This window comes from Dromaius novaehollandiae, chromosome 4 (genome assembly GCF_036370855.1).
Source record: "Dromaius novaehollandiae isolate bDroNov1 chromosome 4, bDroNov1.hap1, whole genome shotgun sequence".
NCBI classification, from domain to species: domain Eukaryota; kingdom Metazoa; phylum Chordata; class Aves; order Casuariiformes; family Dromaiidae; genus Dromaius; species Dromaius novaehollandiae.
In genome coordinates, this window is record NC_088101.1 from 35,946,840 (window position 1) to 35,960,288 (window position 13,449).

Consider the following 13,449-nt stretch of genomic DNA (forward strand, 5'->3'; position numbering starts at 1 on the left):
TGCACATGCATGTATGTGTATACATATGTATGTGTATGTATGCAGCTCCTTTCTGCTACATACACCCTTCACTAATGAGTAAGCGGTGGGGCGAGCAGGCACTAGCCAGAAGATCTACTTTGCTGGTGCAAGTAAGGAGCATCTACTAGCATTCCTTGCCTGGCTGCTGTCGATGACTTTGCAGCTGCAAGATGAGTCTAGGGCCAGCAGCAGCACATATTCCTCTGGCTTTCCTCTTCTCTCATCATCCTGCTCATAAAAGCCTAACTCAAGGCTAATCAGCAGCCCCTGGCTTCAAAAACCTGTCTTAGGCCAAAAATAAAAGCAACTTTTGCCCTCAGTGAATTATTTCAGTAGAGTGGGTTTTCTTAGGATTAGTTAACGTTAGCATAAGATGTTTATTCACATTTCAGTTGGTACCCGAAAACTGTTAGCTGAGGAGATTGCTGCTGCCATCTACCGACAGCTTCCATTATAAACAAAATACAAATTTAAAACAACAGTAACTTAAACAGAGCTCATTTTAAGACAGAAGAATTAAACAGAAGAGCCCAGCACACACAAACTGGTAGCCAGGCTATGTTATCCGCCCAACAGGACACTAAGCCACAAGTACTTCGCCTCCACATAAGGCACAGCAACGGTACTGTGACAAACTGCTTCCTAGTTTACTGTCTCGCACAGAGAAGTTAACACAACCCACTTACTACTTTAGCACAGATTAAAATATGGGGAGCTTATAAAACATGTTCCCTTGTTTTTAACAGTGTTAGTCACTCAATTCTAAAGAAATGTAGGTATTTCTTTTTAAAGTTAATTCTTTAATTTTGTTTCATAACATTTTCTCTTAGAAGTAACACCCCAGTTCTGATTAACAATCAAAAGTGCCAGCTCTGTGCTTTGCTTGGTACAGTTTCATCTAAGGCGCTCTTTGATGAGAATGCACTGCAAAGGGAAACGGTTTCCTAGACCAAACAGCTCTTCCAGTTACAGTCAATACCAACAATACGATAATTTGTACTTCAAAGTACAAAACAATGTATTTTCATGATTCTCTTCAGTGCAGATTCATAGGTTGCAAAAGAAGTTGCAACTGACTGTAGTATGTTAACCTGCTGGTGTTAGTCTTTCTCCATCTCCAGGTTTCTTCCATGTGTTGAGAGAGAACATGCAATGAAATAACGGCAAAGTAATTTAACCGCAATCTAGTCAGCTAGAGGGGGCTACATATATTGCCCGTTCAGCACCCACAGTTTCAAAGCCTCTCTTGTTTCCAGCAGCACACCTCACAGGTCTTCTCTCACCAAAACCAGGCAGCCACAAGAGTCTTGTTAAAAAAACACCCCCACACGCACATTATACCTTGCATCATGAAAATTGTCACTTGAGTTTCACAAAATAGCTGTGGTTGCTATTAAAGCACCTATCAAAGTCTTGATCCTACAGACTTACTCAGAAGCGAATGCCTACGCAACGCCAGGAGTCGGTCTGCAGCCATGCACGTAGCCACCCAACCAGAGCCTCTGCACGATCGTTACTGTTCGACAACCAGCACGGGGTTATAGCAGCGCCCGCTGCAGCAAGAGCCAGCGTACCAAGGCAGAACTGCATGGGGATACTCAGCAACCTCGTACTAAGTAGTTATTCACACAACAGTCTGTTCTAGAGACGACCTGCCACTACGCAGTTATAACATACCAATTACCACAGAAATACTGGAAAACATGAGCTATGAGGACACAAATACTTTTGTACATTAACCATAAAAAGATAAATAAAAAGTCTAGTTTTATTAGATAATGCTTTCGAATTCACAGTGATTCTGATTTGCTGAGATTAAATGATTATATGTATATTAGCAGAGCATTTACAAATGCAGGTCAAGGGCCAGAGGACCCTGCAATATTATCCACTGTACAAATACAGAACAAAGACATGAATTCAGGAGAAAGACAGCCATCTAAGAACAAGACAAAAAAAAACCCCTACCCCACAGACTGATCCAAGCCATGTCAGCCTGCATGAGAGGCAATGAACATCAGGAAACGGCATTACCATCAACAGTTTTTTGTAAGCATCATAGCAAAGAATATTTTTAAAGGCAGACTTAAAGGAAGATAATGAGATTATGTGACAGTTTTTTTTAGCAAGTGCTGTCCTTTAGGACCCCCTCACAGGTTTCACAGACCTATGCCAGCAGGCATCATGTGCTGGATACAGATCTGAACCCAAGTTTTGGGTGGATAGAGAGATGGAAAGAGAATGCTGCACCTTGAAAGAAACCTGCAAAATATAGATGTAGCTGAAACATAAGTACTTAGAAACACATTCCTACTGAAAGTGATGTTAAAGTCCACAGTATAAGTAGTAGGAATGGAAGTGATGTTCACCTTAGCTGTCAAAGGCAATGGGAGGAAGAGCTTGACAGGAATGGTTAAGCAGCTGTTTGATTCATGCTGAAATTGAATTCATGACTAAAAGCACAGGAAGGGGTCTCTAAAAAGAAAGATGAAACTGTAATTTGGGTAAACAGGTACAGAGGCACATCCAGTAATTTGCACTGAAGAACATGCACTTTTAAGTTACATTTTTTCATATATACTTCAACTCTGGATACAGCACCCCATGGATCACTGCCAAAAAGAGATATGGCTTAAGGAACAAGCAGAGAATGACCAGGAGAGAACGGAGTCGCAGGAACCAGAAGATGAGCTAGTGGTGGAACCGACAACTGGAAGAGAGAGAGAACTGCTCCTCAGCTTTTGTTCAGAAGAGGCCATTGAGGAGAGATTAGCAAAAGCAAATTCTGTAGCGCGTAAGGCACAGAAGCGAGGCTGGGGAGGGTGCTGGGATGGACTTGTATTACATGTAACTGTAAACAGAGCATTAATAGACTGCAGATATCAAAGAGAATAATGGGCACAGCTAGGGAAGCAGGTGAGTCAGGGACAGGGAGGCACGAAAAAGGAAGATGAAAGCATGCTTATTCCATGAAAGAGCCAAAGAAAAGGAACAGATTAAGGAACAAGTTAGCAAGAGATGAAAGTGGACATGGAAGAAAACCAGGAGAAGCAAAGGAATTCCCAGAGCAAGCACAGAGGTTACAAGAAGGGTCTGCATCGGCAACAGTAGTGGAAAGAGAAGGGAAGGCTTCGCTATCTGGAGAGCAAGTCAGTAATACCTGGAGGCAAGAAGGAGAAGCAACATAAATGAGGGAATCAAAGATGGCAAAAGCGCTAGTAGGGCTTGCCAGGATCCAATTAACTTGGAAAAAAGAGATACACAATCTTTCAGTTCATAGTAAACATTGGAGCAAAAAGCTATTCTCATAGCTTAGTGGTTATAAATTGTGTTTTCGAGTACTTTTGAAGACTGCAACAACAGTCAGCACAGATACCTTATCGGTACGCAGACTCTCGGTAACAAAAGCTTGGTATGACCTGTTCTGCCAAAAGCGTGCAAAATTCTGGTGTCACTGGGCTTGGGGTCACCTGCAGGACTGCTCGAACACATGGGTCTGGGTCAAGACAGCTGCTTCATGTAGGGGTCTGCTAAGGAAACTGCGGGTTCCCTCCATCTCCTGTTCTGTCCCAGTTGTTCCAAATGGCTTCATGCTCCTTGCCATCTCTCTTCACGGGCAGCACGAGGACAGCAGCTTCTCTATTCCCTTCCTATATTTGCCCCCATCACAGACACTACCTGGGCGTTATCAACATCACACTCGATGTCTGAAGTGGCAACATGGACATCACAGTTGTCGTCATTTAAAGTAAAAGGATAAAGTTCACAGCGTTCAACTAGCTGAGTGTTCTCTGCACAGCATTCTTCCAAACCAATAGGGCTAAAAACCTCAGGAAACCCTAAACAAATTCCACTATTTAAATTATCTTACCCAAACAAATAAGCATTCTGAAGTGCCTTTACAGTATCATATAAGAGGCTATCAGCCTGGTTATTTAGGAATAAGTCTTGCTTAAGAAAGGAACAAGAAACATATACAAGATGTCTCACCACACTGTACACATGACTATAGCTACAGGATTCACTACCATACTAAGCTAGGATCAACCTACGTGGAAACATCCTTTCTCTCAGCAGACACAAATTCATTCCACTTCTTTACTGGACCCTGCCTGATATCATATCAGCTGCTTCTTAAGTGCTTAACTTTCTTAGATAGATACACACACACACACACACAAAAAATTGCTGGAGCCATAGAAGGGGTGACATGACTTTTACTTCTTCCTGTGCCAAGACTCTATTATTTTCTCCTTTATTTAGCATTCTTCCTACAGTAAATCAGTCTTATCAACATAGCAACACCACATTTTACTGAAACTTACTGAAGGATTATTATATTTCAGACAGATTCATTTTCCTTGCTTCTCAGTTTACAGACATTACAAAACATGGTTATAACCAATATCTCATACATGCAGTATTTAGCAAAAAAAAATAATAATATCACATGTCAGCAATAACATTCAATCTCAACGCAATGCTGTACTTGTAGCAAGTACTGACTTGTAGCTGTACTGACTCTGGCTGCTCAGGCCCTAAACTGATACAGAGCATGCTCTAGAAAATTGAAAACACTGCTGAAAAATGGTTTATAAGGAGTACATCCTTAGACACAGGAGACGTTTGTTTACAACATGCCCTGAAGAGATCACTGACCTGCAGAATGTTAAACCACACATAAATACATGCAAAGAAAAACTCAGTCCAACTGAACAGAAAAAGCTCCACAACTTCAGCATAAATAGTGCAATCTCACTCTACGAATATTTAAAAATATCAAACAGCTTACGACAATACAAAGATGCATGGCCATGCTGAAACACTGACAACACATCGTGCAGATCTGCTTGAAAGCAGAGAAAATTCACTGATATATTCTCACACTTCTATGGCAGAGCTTACATACACCATGCCATGAAAACTCAAATAACATTTTCACAGCTGCATTACAATGCAATTCACATCAGAACCTCAAAAAAAGTAATTATTCTATTATTTCTACCTTGCACATGATTCTGTGGTTATTGATTTATGAGTCAATCTACAACCTTACTTTGATGCTTTTCTGTCAACTGTTAATAACACATTAGACTTGTGATAAATGCTGTAACAATATAACTCATGCTAATCTTTCACAAACATTGCAAGAAAGGTTGGGATTATTGACAGCACAAACATTTAGATTTGCTCATTAATCTTGTTTGCAAAAGTCTTATGCCCAAAATGCATTCAATTTAAAAAAAAGTAATTCACTACAAAAGCAGTCTCAAAACAATACATTCACCACCTTTTATTTAATACTTTTAGGCATCAGGTGTATTACAACTATGCCTGTGTGAAATGCAATATTAAGTCTGTCAATATAATTGAGGTAAAGAGTCAATATAAATCCCTTGTTTACAGAGGGGCTAGGAAAATTACATATAAATTCAAAATAGCACAAACATGTTGCAAATGGGTTACCACAACACTTCTTAAGATGGAGGGGGGAACAGTTTTACGATTACATGTGAAATAAGAGGACTGCCAATTGAAAGTGCTTTGAGCACTCAAAATAGCTTCCCCCCCCCCCCCCCCCCAAAATACAGCCATCCATATAACTAAGTTTGTTTCTTTCTACATGGTAATTTTAAAAAGTCAATACATCGTAAAAATTTAAAAATGGCTCAACACAATAATTAAAAGCTTCCACACACAAGATGTCTGAAGTATCAGAAGAGAAGCACGAGTTTATTGTGCAAGCGCGTGGACAAATTGACCTAATAGACTGGAATGGTTCTTTCTACTGGATCATTAAACTGTAAAGTAAGAAGGATTTAGATAATAGACACCAATGACTCTCCTTAAGAGTCTATTGACCAAAAATCCACTTTTAAGTAAATTCTTAAATACGTATTCAAATGTAAGTAGGAATGTCAAAATATATGCTCACTCAATAGGACATACAGGCCCCCTGGAGCCATTACTGAGAAGCAAAAACTTAACAGGACTGTTTAATACATCTTCTTTTAACTGTAGTTTGCAAAACAATCTGCAAAACTGGCCTAGGATCAGTATCACCATTTACTATTACCAACATATGGGAAAATGAACCCTAGATGGGTTAGCTAGCTTCTTTCTTTACTTCAGTAGCATCTCTAGGCTGGCTGGCTGTTCATTGCAGGATGCGATCTCGGACACCTGCCTCACCCAGGAAGAGGGCAGAAAACCTTCACAGGTGAACTCAAGGTTTTGGAACTTCATACAGGAAGGTGTTAACATTACTCCGTCTCGGCAGGGCACCATACTTGAGGGAAATGATGGGGGGGTGGAATTCGTTCCACCAGTGGGTGCTGGATCATGCCTTAGGCAGATAATAGGTCTATTTCTTACTCCACTCGGGGTCCAAAGTAACCCACTCCACTCCTAGACCAAGAAATATAAATAAGTCCTTAACATGCCTAATAGGTTCTTCTGCTGCATCCGAGTATGATGAAGTGGAGGAATAAACTACATTTTGTTCCTGCACTGAGAACTGTACTGCCACGCTACACAAGATTTACAGCACAGAGACGTTGGGAAGCATTACAATGGTAGCATCCTTCGCAATTTCACAAAGATTCTTTCTATACAAGTAGTATAATTTACATACATTTGAACCAGAACCAAAGTCTGTCATTAAACTATAAACATTTGTGTATGCAGACATGCTTCTGACAGCAATTAATGATTAGCAGAAAAATCAGTCTTCATCTCATGACAGTGGCTGCTGGATTTAACTGTTCAACATTCAGATGAGCTTCCAAAACATCAGTTATTTTTCTTCCATGTTAAACCATAAGAAGTCAAGTCAGGTTCTAGCAACAAAAACAGGGTCACAGTTCCATCAGGGCTGTTCTAGACACATCTTTCACACTGCATTTCTTAAATTAGCAGATGTTTGAGTAGAACATTAAAAAGAAGGGAATTGGCAACTATGTCTGTTATGTAGGATGCTTAATAACTTTTACTATTAGACTATTCTCAGTTCTTTATTTCACTGGCAAACTATATTCTCAAATTTCAAACTTCAGTTTCCTACGTCAAATAACTGCTTCAGATGGGATCCCTCTTATCCCTAGAATGCAAGAAGGAGAAAAGAAATACAGGATATGCTATCAGTCCTCACAGCACACAAACTGCATTGTTTTCACTCAGTGTGCCTGTAAATTGCATGCTTAGAAGCAGGGATTCAACAGAGATCTGCCTTTGTCAAAGAAGCTATCCTTTATAGTACCCAGCAGTAGAAACTTCTGCAAATGACTTTCAAAAATTGCTAGAATATAAGCTCACCAGGAATCGCTACATCATTTAGTTTAATCTACTGTAAGTCACCATCCTTTAATTTCACCCCATGATCTCGGTATTGAGCCTGGAAAGTTGTGACATTCTGAGACTGAGCACCCTCCGTATCTCAGCACACTTGGTTTCAGTGGCAGTCATCGTGTTCATCATTTGAATCTGGCAGGCTTCAATACATAGATTTTTCTCCAGTTGTGACCTCCTTGATTAAAGAAAGTACCCAAAAAACTCCCCTTATAAAAACACTGACTTTATTCAAGTCACCAGTTGATCCTGGTTTTGGTAAGTTTAAACTTATGGTTAAATGTCTTTGTTGGGAGATTCAATATCTGTAGCTTTCTTCTGCAACCTCTGCAAATTAAAAAAAAAAAAAAACACAAACAAAAAACAAAAAACAAAAAAACAAACAAACAACACACACAGACACAAACACCCCCTCACATCCACATCCACCAAAAAAGAAACCCCCACACACTTTCAAACAAAGAAACCAGAAGTGGATGCAGTTTTGTAGTAGTGACCTACACGCAGAGATAAAACACACCCAAGTATTTAACTGATTCAGTCAAACCACAGCATTTGCAGGGGAACTCCCATTTGTTCACTGCAAGCCTAAATCATTTCAGAAACTACGAGCCAGGATTTTGTCTCCTGTGGTACAAGTTTCTGAACATACAGCTTTACATTTGACCAGCTTGAGTGGATGCAGCAAATCGGCTGACTCTGCAACTGCCACATATTCATCATTCCCATCTCCTCTGCACATAAATAAATTGTGCAAAGCTCAGTGCCGATCCACACAATCTCACCCATATAATAACATTGGCACCAGAAATTAAGAGAATTAAACTGATAGCTAAATTTGCAAGCTAAATTTGCATTCAGCAAATTCTCCTACCCCTCTCTTCACAGATGCAAAGCTGATCAAGCCGTTTCCTGAAACTATTCTGCAAAGTGCCAGCAGCTCCCATGAAAACAGGACCAGGGCTAGAGAGAAAGTAAGTTTGCCCTTCCTTTAGTCCCTCAAGGCTCTCAGTACAGAGCTAGGAACTGTTTAGCATAGAGGTGGCTCAAGAAACAAGAAAAGATGCTTGGAGGAACGTGGGGCAGAAAGAGCAGCAGTCTGGAACACACTTAAACCCATTAACAAAAAATAGTTTCTACAAGTCATATAGCAGGACCATAAGATATGCTAGTGTGACAAAAAGGGTATCATTGCCATGAGCTTCCTTTCACCTACAAAAGATTTATTTCTCATTTTACCAAAGTCACGCAGCCATACCAAACTCATGCCCGTGAAACCTTTGTGTCATACTGTACCATTTTGCTTGCGTGCACGTCTATCATATGCATGCTCCTGAACACTGCTTTGAAAGTAAACACTGATTAGAAGTATATTATACATGCACATTTATCACTGTATTAAAATAAGCCACTATATCATGCTGAAAAACTTTCAAATGGAATATACAATCTGCAAAGCATTACTACCGTTTCTGCTAAACCACTGGTCCATACAATATGAAAGTATTCTAGGAGCAAGCTATAAAATACTTAATGTCAGGTTATCACCTCAAGCTTCATACTCACTGCCTTAATTTACAATTCAGTGCAAATGTTCTTATTTTCAGCCAGCTACAGAAGTGGCATTCATCGAAGCAGACAAAAAGGGCAAGAAAAAGCGGCAATTCCACCGCTAGTGTTCATTCCTTCCATGGAAGGAGTGGCCCCAACTCCCGTTGAAGTCAATGGCAAACAGGGCATTCAGTGCCTCTCGCAAGACTTCACTACATGGCAGGGTCAGACACAATCTTAATAGACCCTTCATTCTAGGCATATAATTGCTCTTTACTTCAAAGTAAACTGTTTGTGCATAAAGGAGGCAAAAATAACCCCACTCTTCATAACAGATTTAGTTACAAAACGGTACAAAAAATTGTAGTGGCAGTCTGAAACTGCATCTTAAACGTTACCACACTAATTTATTCAGCTATGAAATTTTGCTTTCATTGTTCCAGTGGATTCTGTGCAGTCATTCTGGATTTACATCAGTGTATACTACTGATGCATTTTAGGACCAGAGCAGAACCTGGTCCTAAAATACTTATGATTCAGCTAAAGAACAGTGTTGATATCATGAAGAATGCCTAATGTTATAAAAAGGCAAACAACAGATTTTTTTCTTCTCCACTATTCTAATACTAGTGATTTTTTTTGTCCCTGAAAGCACAATGCCAATAGCCATCATGAAAAAGGATTACTCAAGTTCATAGAGATTAGAATAACACATCAAGAAAAGCAGCAGGAAAATGAATTACCTTATTTTTCATTAGAAAAAGCAGATTTCCTTTCAGTCGGCACCATCTCTCTCTCGGTTCTGTATGCAAAAAAGTAAGAGATTAATAAAACAACCTTTTGCCTTCATACATTAAATGCTTCTTAAAGAAGATGCATTAGTAATAAAGGTCAGAGAAGAAAATCATTAACAACAACAAAAAAGAGCCAGCCTCACTCAGCAGCTGCTTATGTGCAACATGCTGTTAAATGCCAGATAACTTCCCAAAAGATTGCTTCTACTCTGCAGCCGAGAGAATTGGTGACTGCAGCATACACTCAACTGTGTCTTCCCTGCTTCTCCCCCTCTCCTCACATGGGAGCAGAAACAGCCACTTCAGCATGGAGCAGCATTTGCTTCCGTCATTTCAAGAAATTAAAAAAAAAAAAAAAAAACTTCATTAGGAGAGGAAAAAAGCATTTACTCTTATTTGGATCAGAACACGTTGATCTGAATTTATAATTTCCAGAAAATAGAAAGGGAGCAAATAAGGCCTAAATATCCATAGGCACTTTGCTATTGTTATTTTACACCTGTACAAGGTGCTTAACCAGCAGGGAAAACGTGTGCATTTATACACACGGGCACGCAAGTAGTCACAAACCTGTATGAAGAGGGGATGTTTCAGAGTTTTGGGGTAGGTGGGTAGAAGAACGCACAAACCAAAAAAGACTCCAAAACAAACAAAAAGTTATTCTTAATATAAACTAGTCAGTATTTTAAAATTGCATCCTTTCCTCAGTGAAATAAAAAGAGAAAAAAAATTCAAAAGCAATCTCCGTAGACAAAACCTAACATTATTTCCAAAGGAGAAGAAAGAACATCCAGATACAAAATTTATTCTTTTTTTACTTCTGAGAGGACACGTGAAACTGCCCATCTCCAGATAGCAGCCAGCAACCCCTAACTGCTAAATGGGAGGTAGAAGACAGCTGCACCCTATGGTCAGGTTACTCCATAGATGCTCCTGTGGAGCTCCTACGCTGCCCTTGAAGCCCACCACCACCAGAGACATAGTATTGGCCAGAGAGACATCTTGTTACAGGAGGCGGGGGGGGAAAGCAAGTTCTGTTTTCCTCTTGATAATTTCAATTGGCACTATTTGAAAAATCAAAATATTTTCCACTGCAGGAAAATAGAAGGCTTCCACTCACAGGCACTAGGACCTACAGTAAGTGAATTGCTGCATGCAAGTTTTTGTTTGTTTTTAATTAGAAAAAAAATGCAAGCTCCTAAATTTTCCCAGGCCTAAGTGTAAAACAGTACAGAAGGGAACATTAAATGAATTGCTGCACATTCACCAGCTAAAATCTAATCAGAAAGCTGCCAGACCCATGCCTAACACTTTGCAGGGAGAGTGCAGGAAGCTGCTTGGCCTGAATGCCCCCCGCCAGGGGCCTGGGGGGCAGCAGCAGCCGAAGGGAAAGGGATGCAGTCGCAGTCACACCACTGTGCTTGCTAGTCAAGGGTGTTTGCGTACAACACATGGGCAACTTGCTGCCTCCTACCAGTGCGAAAAATAAGCTGGTCCAAAGATTAGTCAAATTCACCAATGACAAGTCTGTTAGTGGCTAGCGTACACCACGACTAAAACACGGCCCTTCTCTCATGGGATCATTGCCTGCTCAGGGCTGGGAGCCAGAGGGACACACAGGGCAACAGCAGCACTCTGTGCAGGCACAGCTTCTGAGCCACACTGCCAGCGCATCGGCCACCACAGACCATGCCAGACACAGCATACTGGGCTAGATGAACGTTTGGTCTGTCTCCATTTGCTCAAACTAAGCTTTGGGTGTTTTGGGGGGTTGTTTTGTTTGTTTTTCAAACAAAAACTTCATAAATAAAACTTCATAAATGAAGAAAAATTCAACAGATCTTGAGCTCAAGAGAGGCGACATTTCTCTTCTTGCAGCAGCTACGCACCTTCCACCTCCCCATCGGCAGCAAACCGAGGCTGAGCCAAGATCGCCTCAAACCCCTCTGCCGCGCGCTGGGCAGGGCCTGCTCTGCCACCCCCGAGGGGGCACGGGCACCCAATGCGCGAGGAAGCCTGGCGCAGGCACGCACTAGCTCTCCGACCAGCAAGGTCGCTGCATCTGCAGGAGCAAACTCTGGCTACTCAATTTACCTCTTCCTTTGAGGATAATTTATGCCCTAAGTGTGGCACAACATGCTTTCAAGTCCCTTAGCACAATCAAGTCTGTGCCATGTTTGGGTTTTTTTTAATTAAAAAAATTGTGTGTAAATATATCACAACTGAACACCAATTAAGACCAGAGAAAATAAAAATTTGCTATTGTTGAAATTACTGTATTAGAAATGATTTTTACAGCTAAACAAGAGCTATTTCCTAATGGCTACCTAGGGAAAGAGACATTTATTCAAGCTTGCTGGAAATTGAAAGACATTTAAAAATATGATTCTAAAAGCCAGAAGAGGTCTGCAAAGGAGCTGGGAACCAATCCATAAAAAAAATCCCCTACAACAATAAAACAGAAAGCAAGGGGTTTTGTTTTTTTTGACAAAAATCTGGATATCTAAACCTTAAACATGGCAGCTTACAACTGGTGACTAGCAGTCACTGGTAGGGCAAGCCTGTCCCTCCTCACAAGGGGGCCATTTTCAGTCCCAAGTATGATTTCCTGGGTACTTCACCAAGAAAACTTCAAAACTTGAGTAAATTAAAACGCTGGCTTTAAACTTACTTACCACAATATTACCTTTAAAAAAAAAAAAAAAAAAAAAAAAAAAAAAAAAAAAAACACCACACACACACCTGCTTACCACAGGTCTATTTATCAGTGTTCAACTCCTGACAGTTGACTAGAGAGTTTGGCATATCATCATACACCCAGCACCACTGAGCACAGACTGAGGGAACCTCTCCAAACAACTCTTTTCCCAGTGTAAATTTAGCTAGCAATCAAAGGGCCACTGCTCTCATCTTTGTTTCCAAACTGCGATAGCAGCCTAATCCAAAGCAATTATTTAGAAAGGTATTTAGCACCACTCAAGCATCCGTAAATAGGAAATTTGAAAACATGGAGAAACACACAACTAGTGAAAGCGTAAGCTGATAGCAGCAGCAGTCAAACATGCGCATCAACCACAGCTAGTTTTCAATGCAAGCCATTTTTACCTAGTAATTTTTCATCTCCAACCACTCTGCAAATCTTCAGTTTTCCTTCCTTGTCAAAACAACCCGATGGCCGCCTGGCCAGCAAAGCCAGATCTTTAGCATTGAATCTCATTGGATTGCCAGGGAAGAGATGAGGACGAGCAAGAGATGAAGTAGGGCAATAATGATGCTAATTAGCGTGTTCAAGCTGAGCAAGATCTAAGCAGGGCATATGAAGGTCAACTGAAATAATAAAAACAAAAAGAAAACAAAAGATGCTGCTGTTTAATGCAATTTTCAATCTGCTGTGCACTCCAAACACTGCACATCTGTATGGAAGCAACATAATAAAGGAAAAAAGTTACATAGGTGGCTTCCCCCCCCCCCCCCCCCCAAGAAAGAAGGTGATTTAGCTTTTCAGTACCTTTTTAACTTCATGCAGAAGTTGTAGTTTTATGCGGTATTTCCACACAATTTAACAATACTGCTAATATATTTTGGTTAAAAGCAGCCAAATAACTGAAAAGCTCAGAAAGAATTCATTTGGGGGGGGGGGGAGAGGGAAGGTTGCCTTTCCATCTCCTTCACTGAAACTATAATTCCAATAAAATATAAAGCATTAATTATTAGATCTACATACACATACTCAAGT

At 40.4% G+C, this 13,449-nt stretch overlaps 1 protein-coding gene across 12 annotated transcripts in view; it reads right to left on the minus strand.

The window, feature by feature from the left end:
* Positions 1–13,449, minus strand: part of INPP4B (inositol polyphosphate-4-phosphatase type II B) — a 400,661-nt gene that overhangs the window by 281,031 nt on the left and 106,181 nt on the right. For 9 of the 12 annotated variants that reach the window (XM_064510757.1, XM_064510756.1, XM_064510754.1 and 6 more), the window contains exons 2-3: positions 12,819–13,040; positions 9,663–9,721 (exon numbers count right to left, since the gene is read on the minus strand). In XM_064510757.1, coding sequence (XP_064366827.1) covers positions 9,663–9,721; positions 12,819–12,930 — 171 coding nt within the window. In that variant the 5' untranslated portion in view covers positions 12,931–13,040. Of the gene's footprint in view, positions 1–9,662; positions 9,722–12,818; positions 13,041–13,449 lie in introns of those variants that run through there. The other 3 variants (XM_026106125.2, XM_026106126.2, XM_064510759.1) reach the window with 2 other exon arrangements.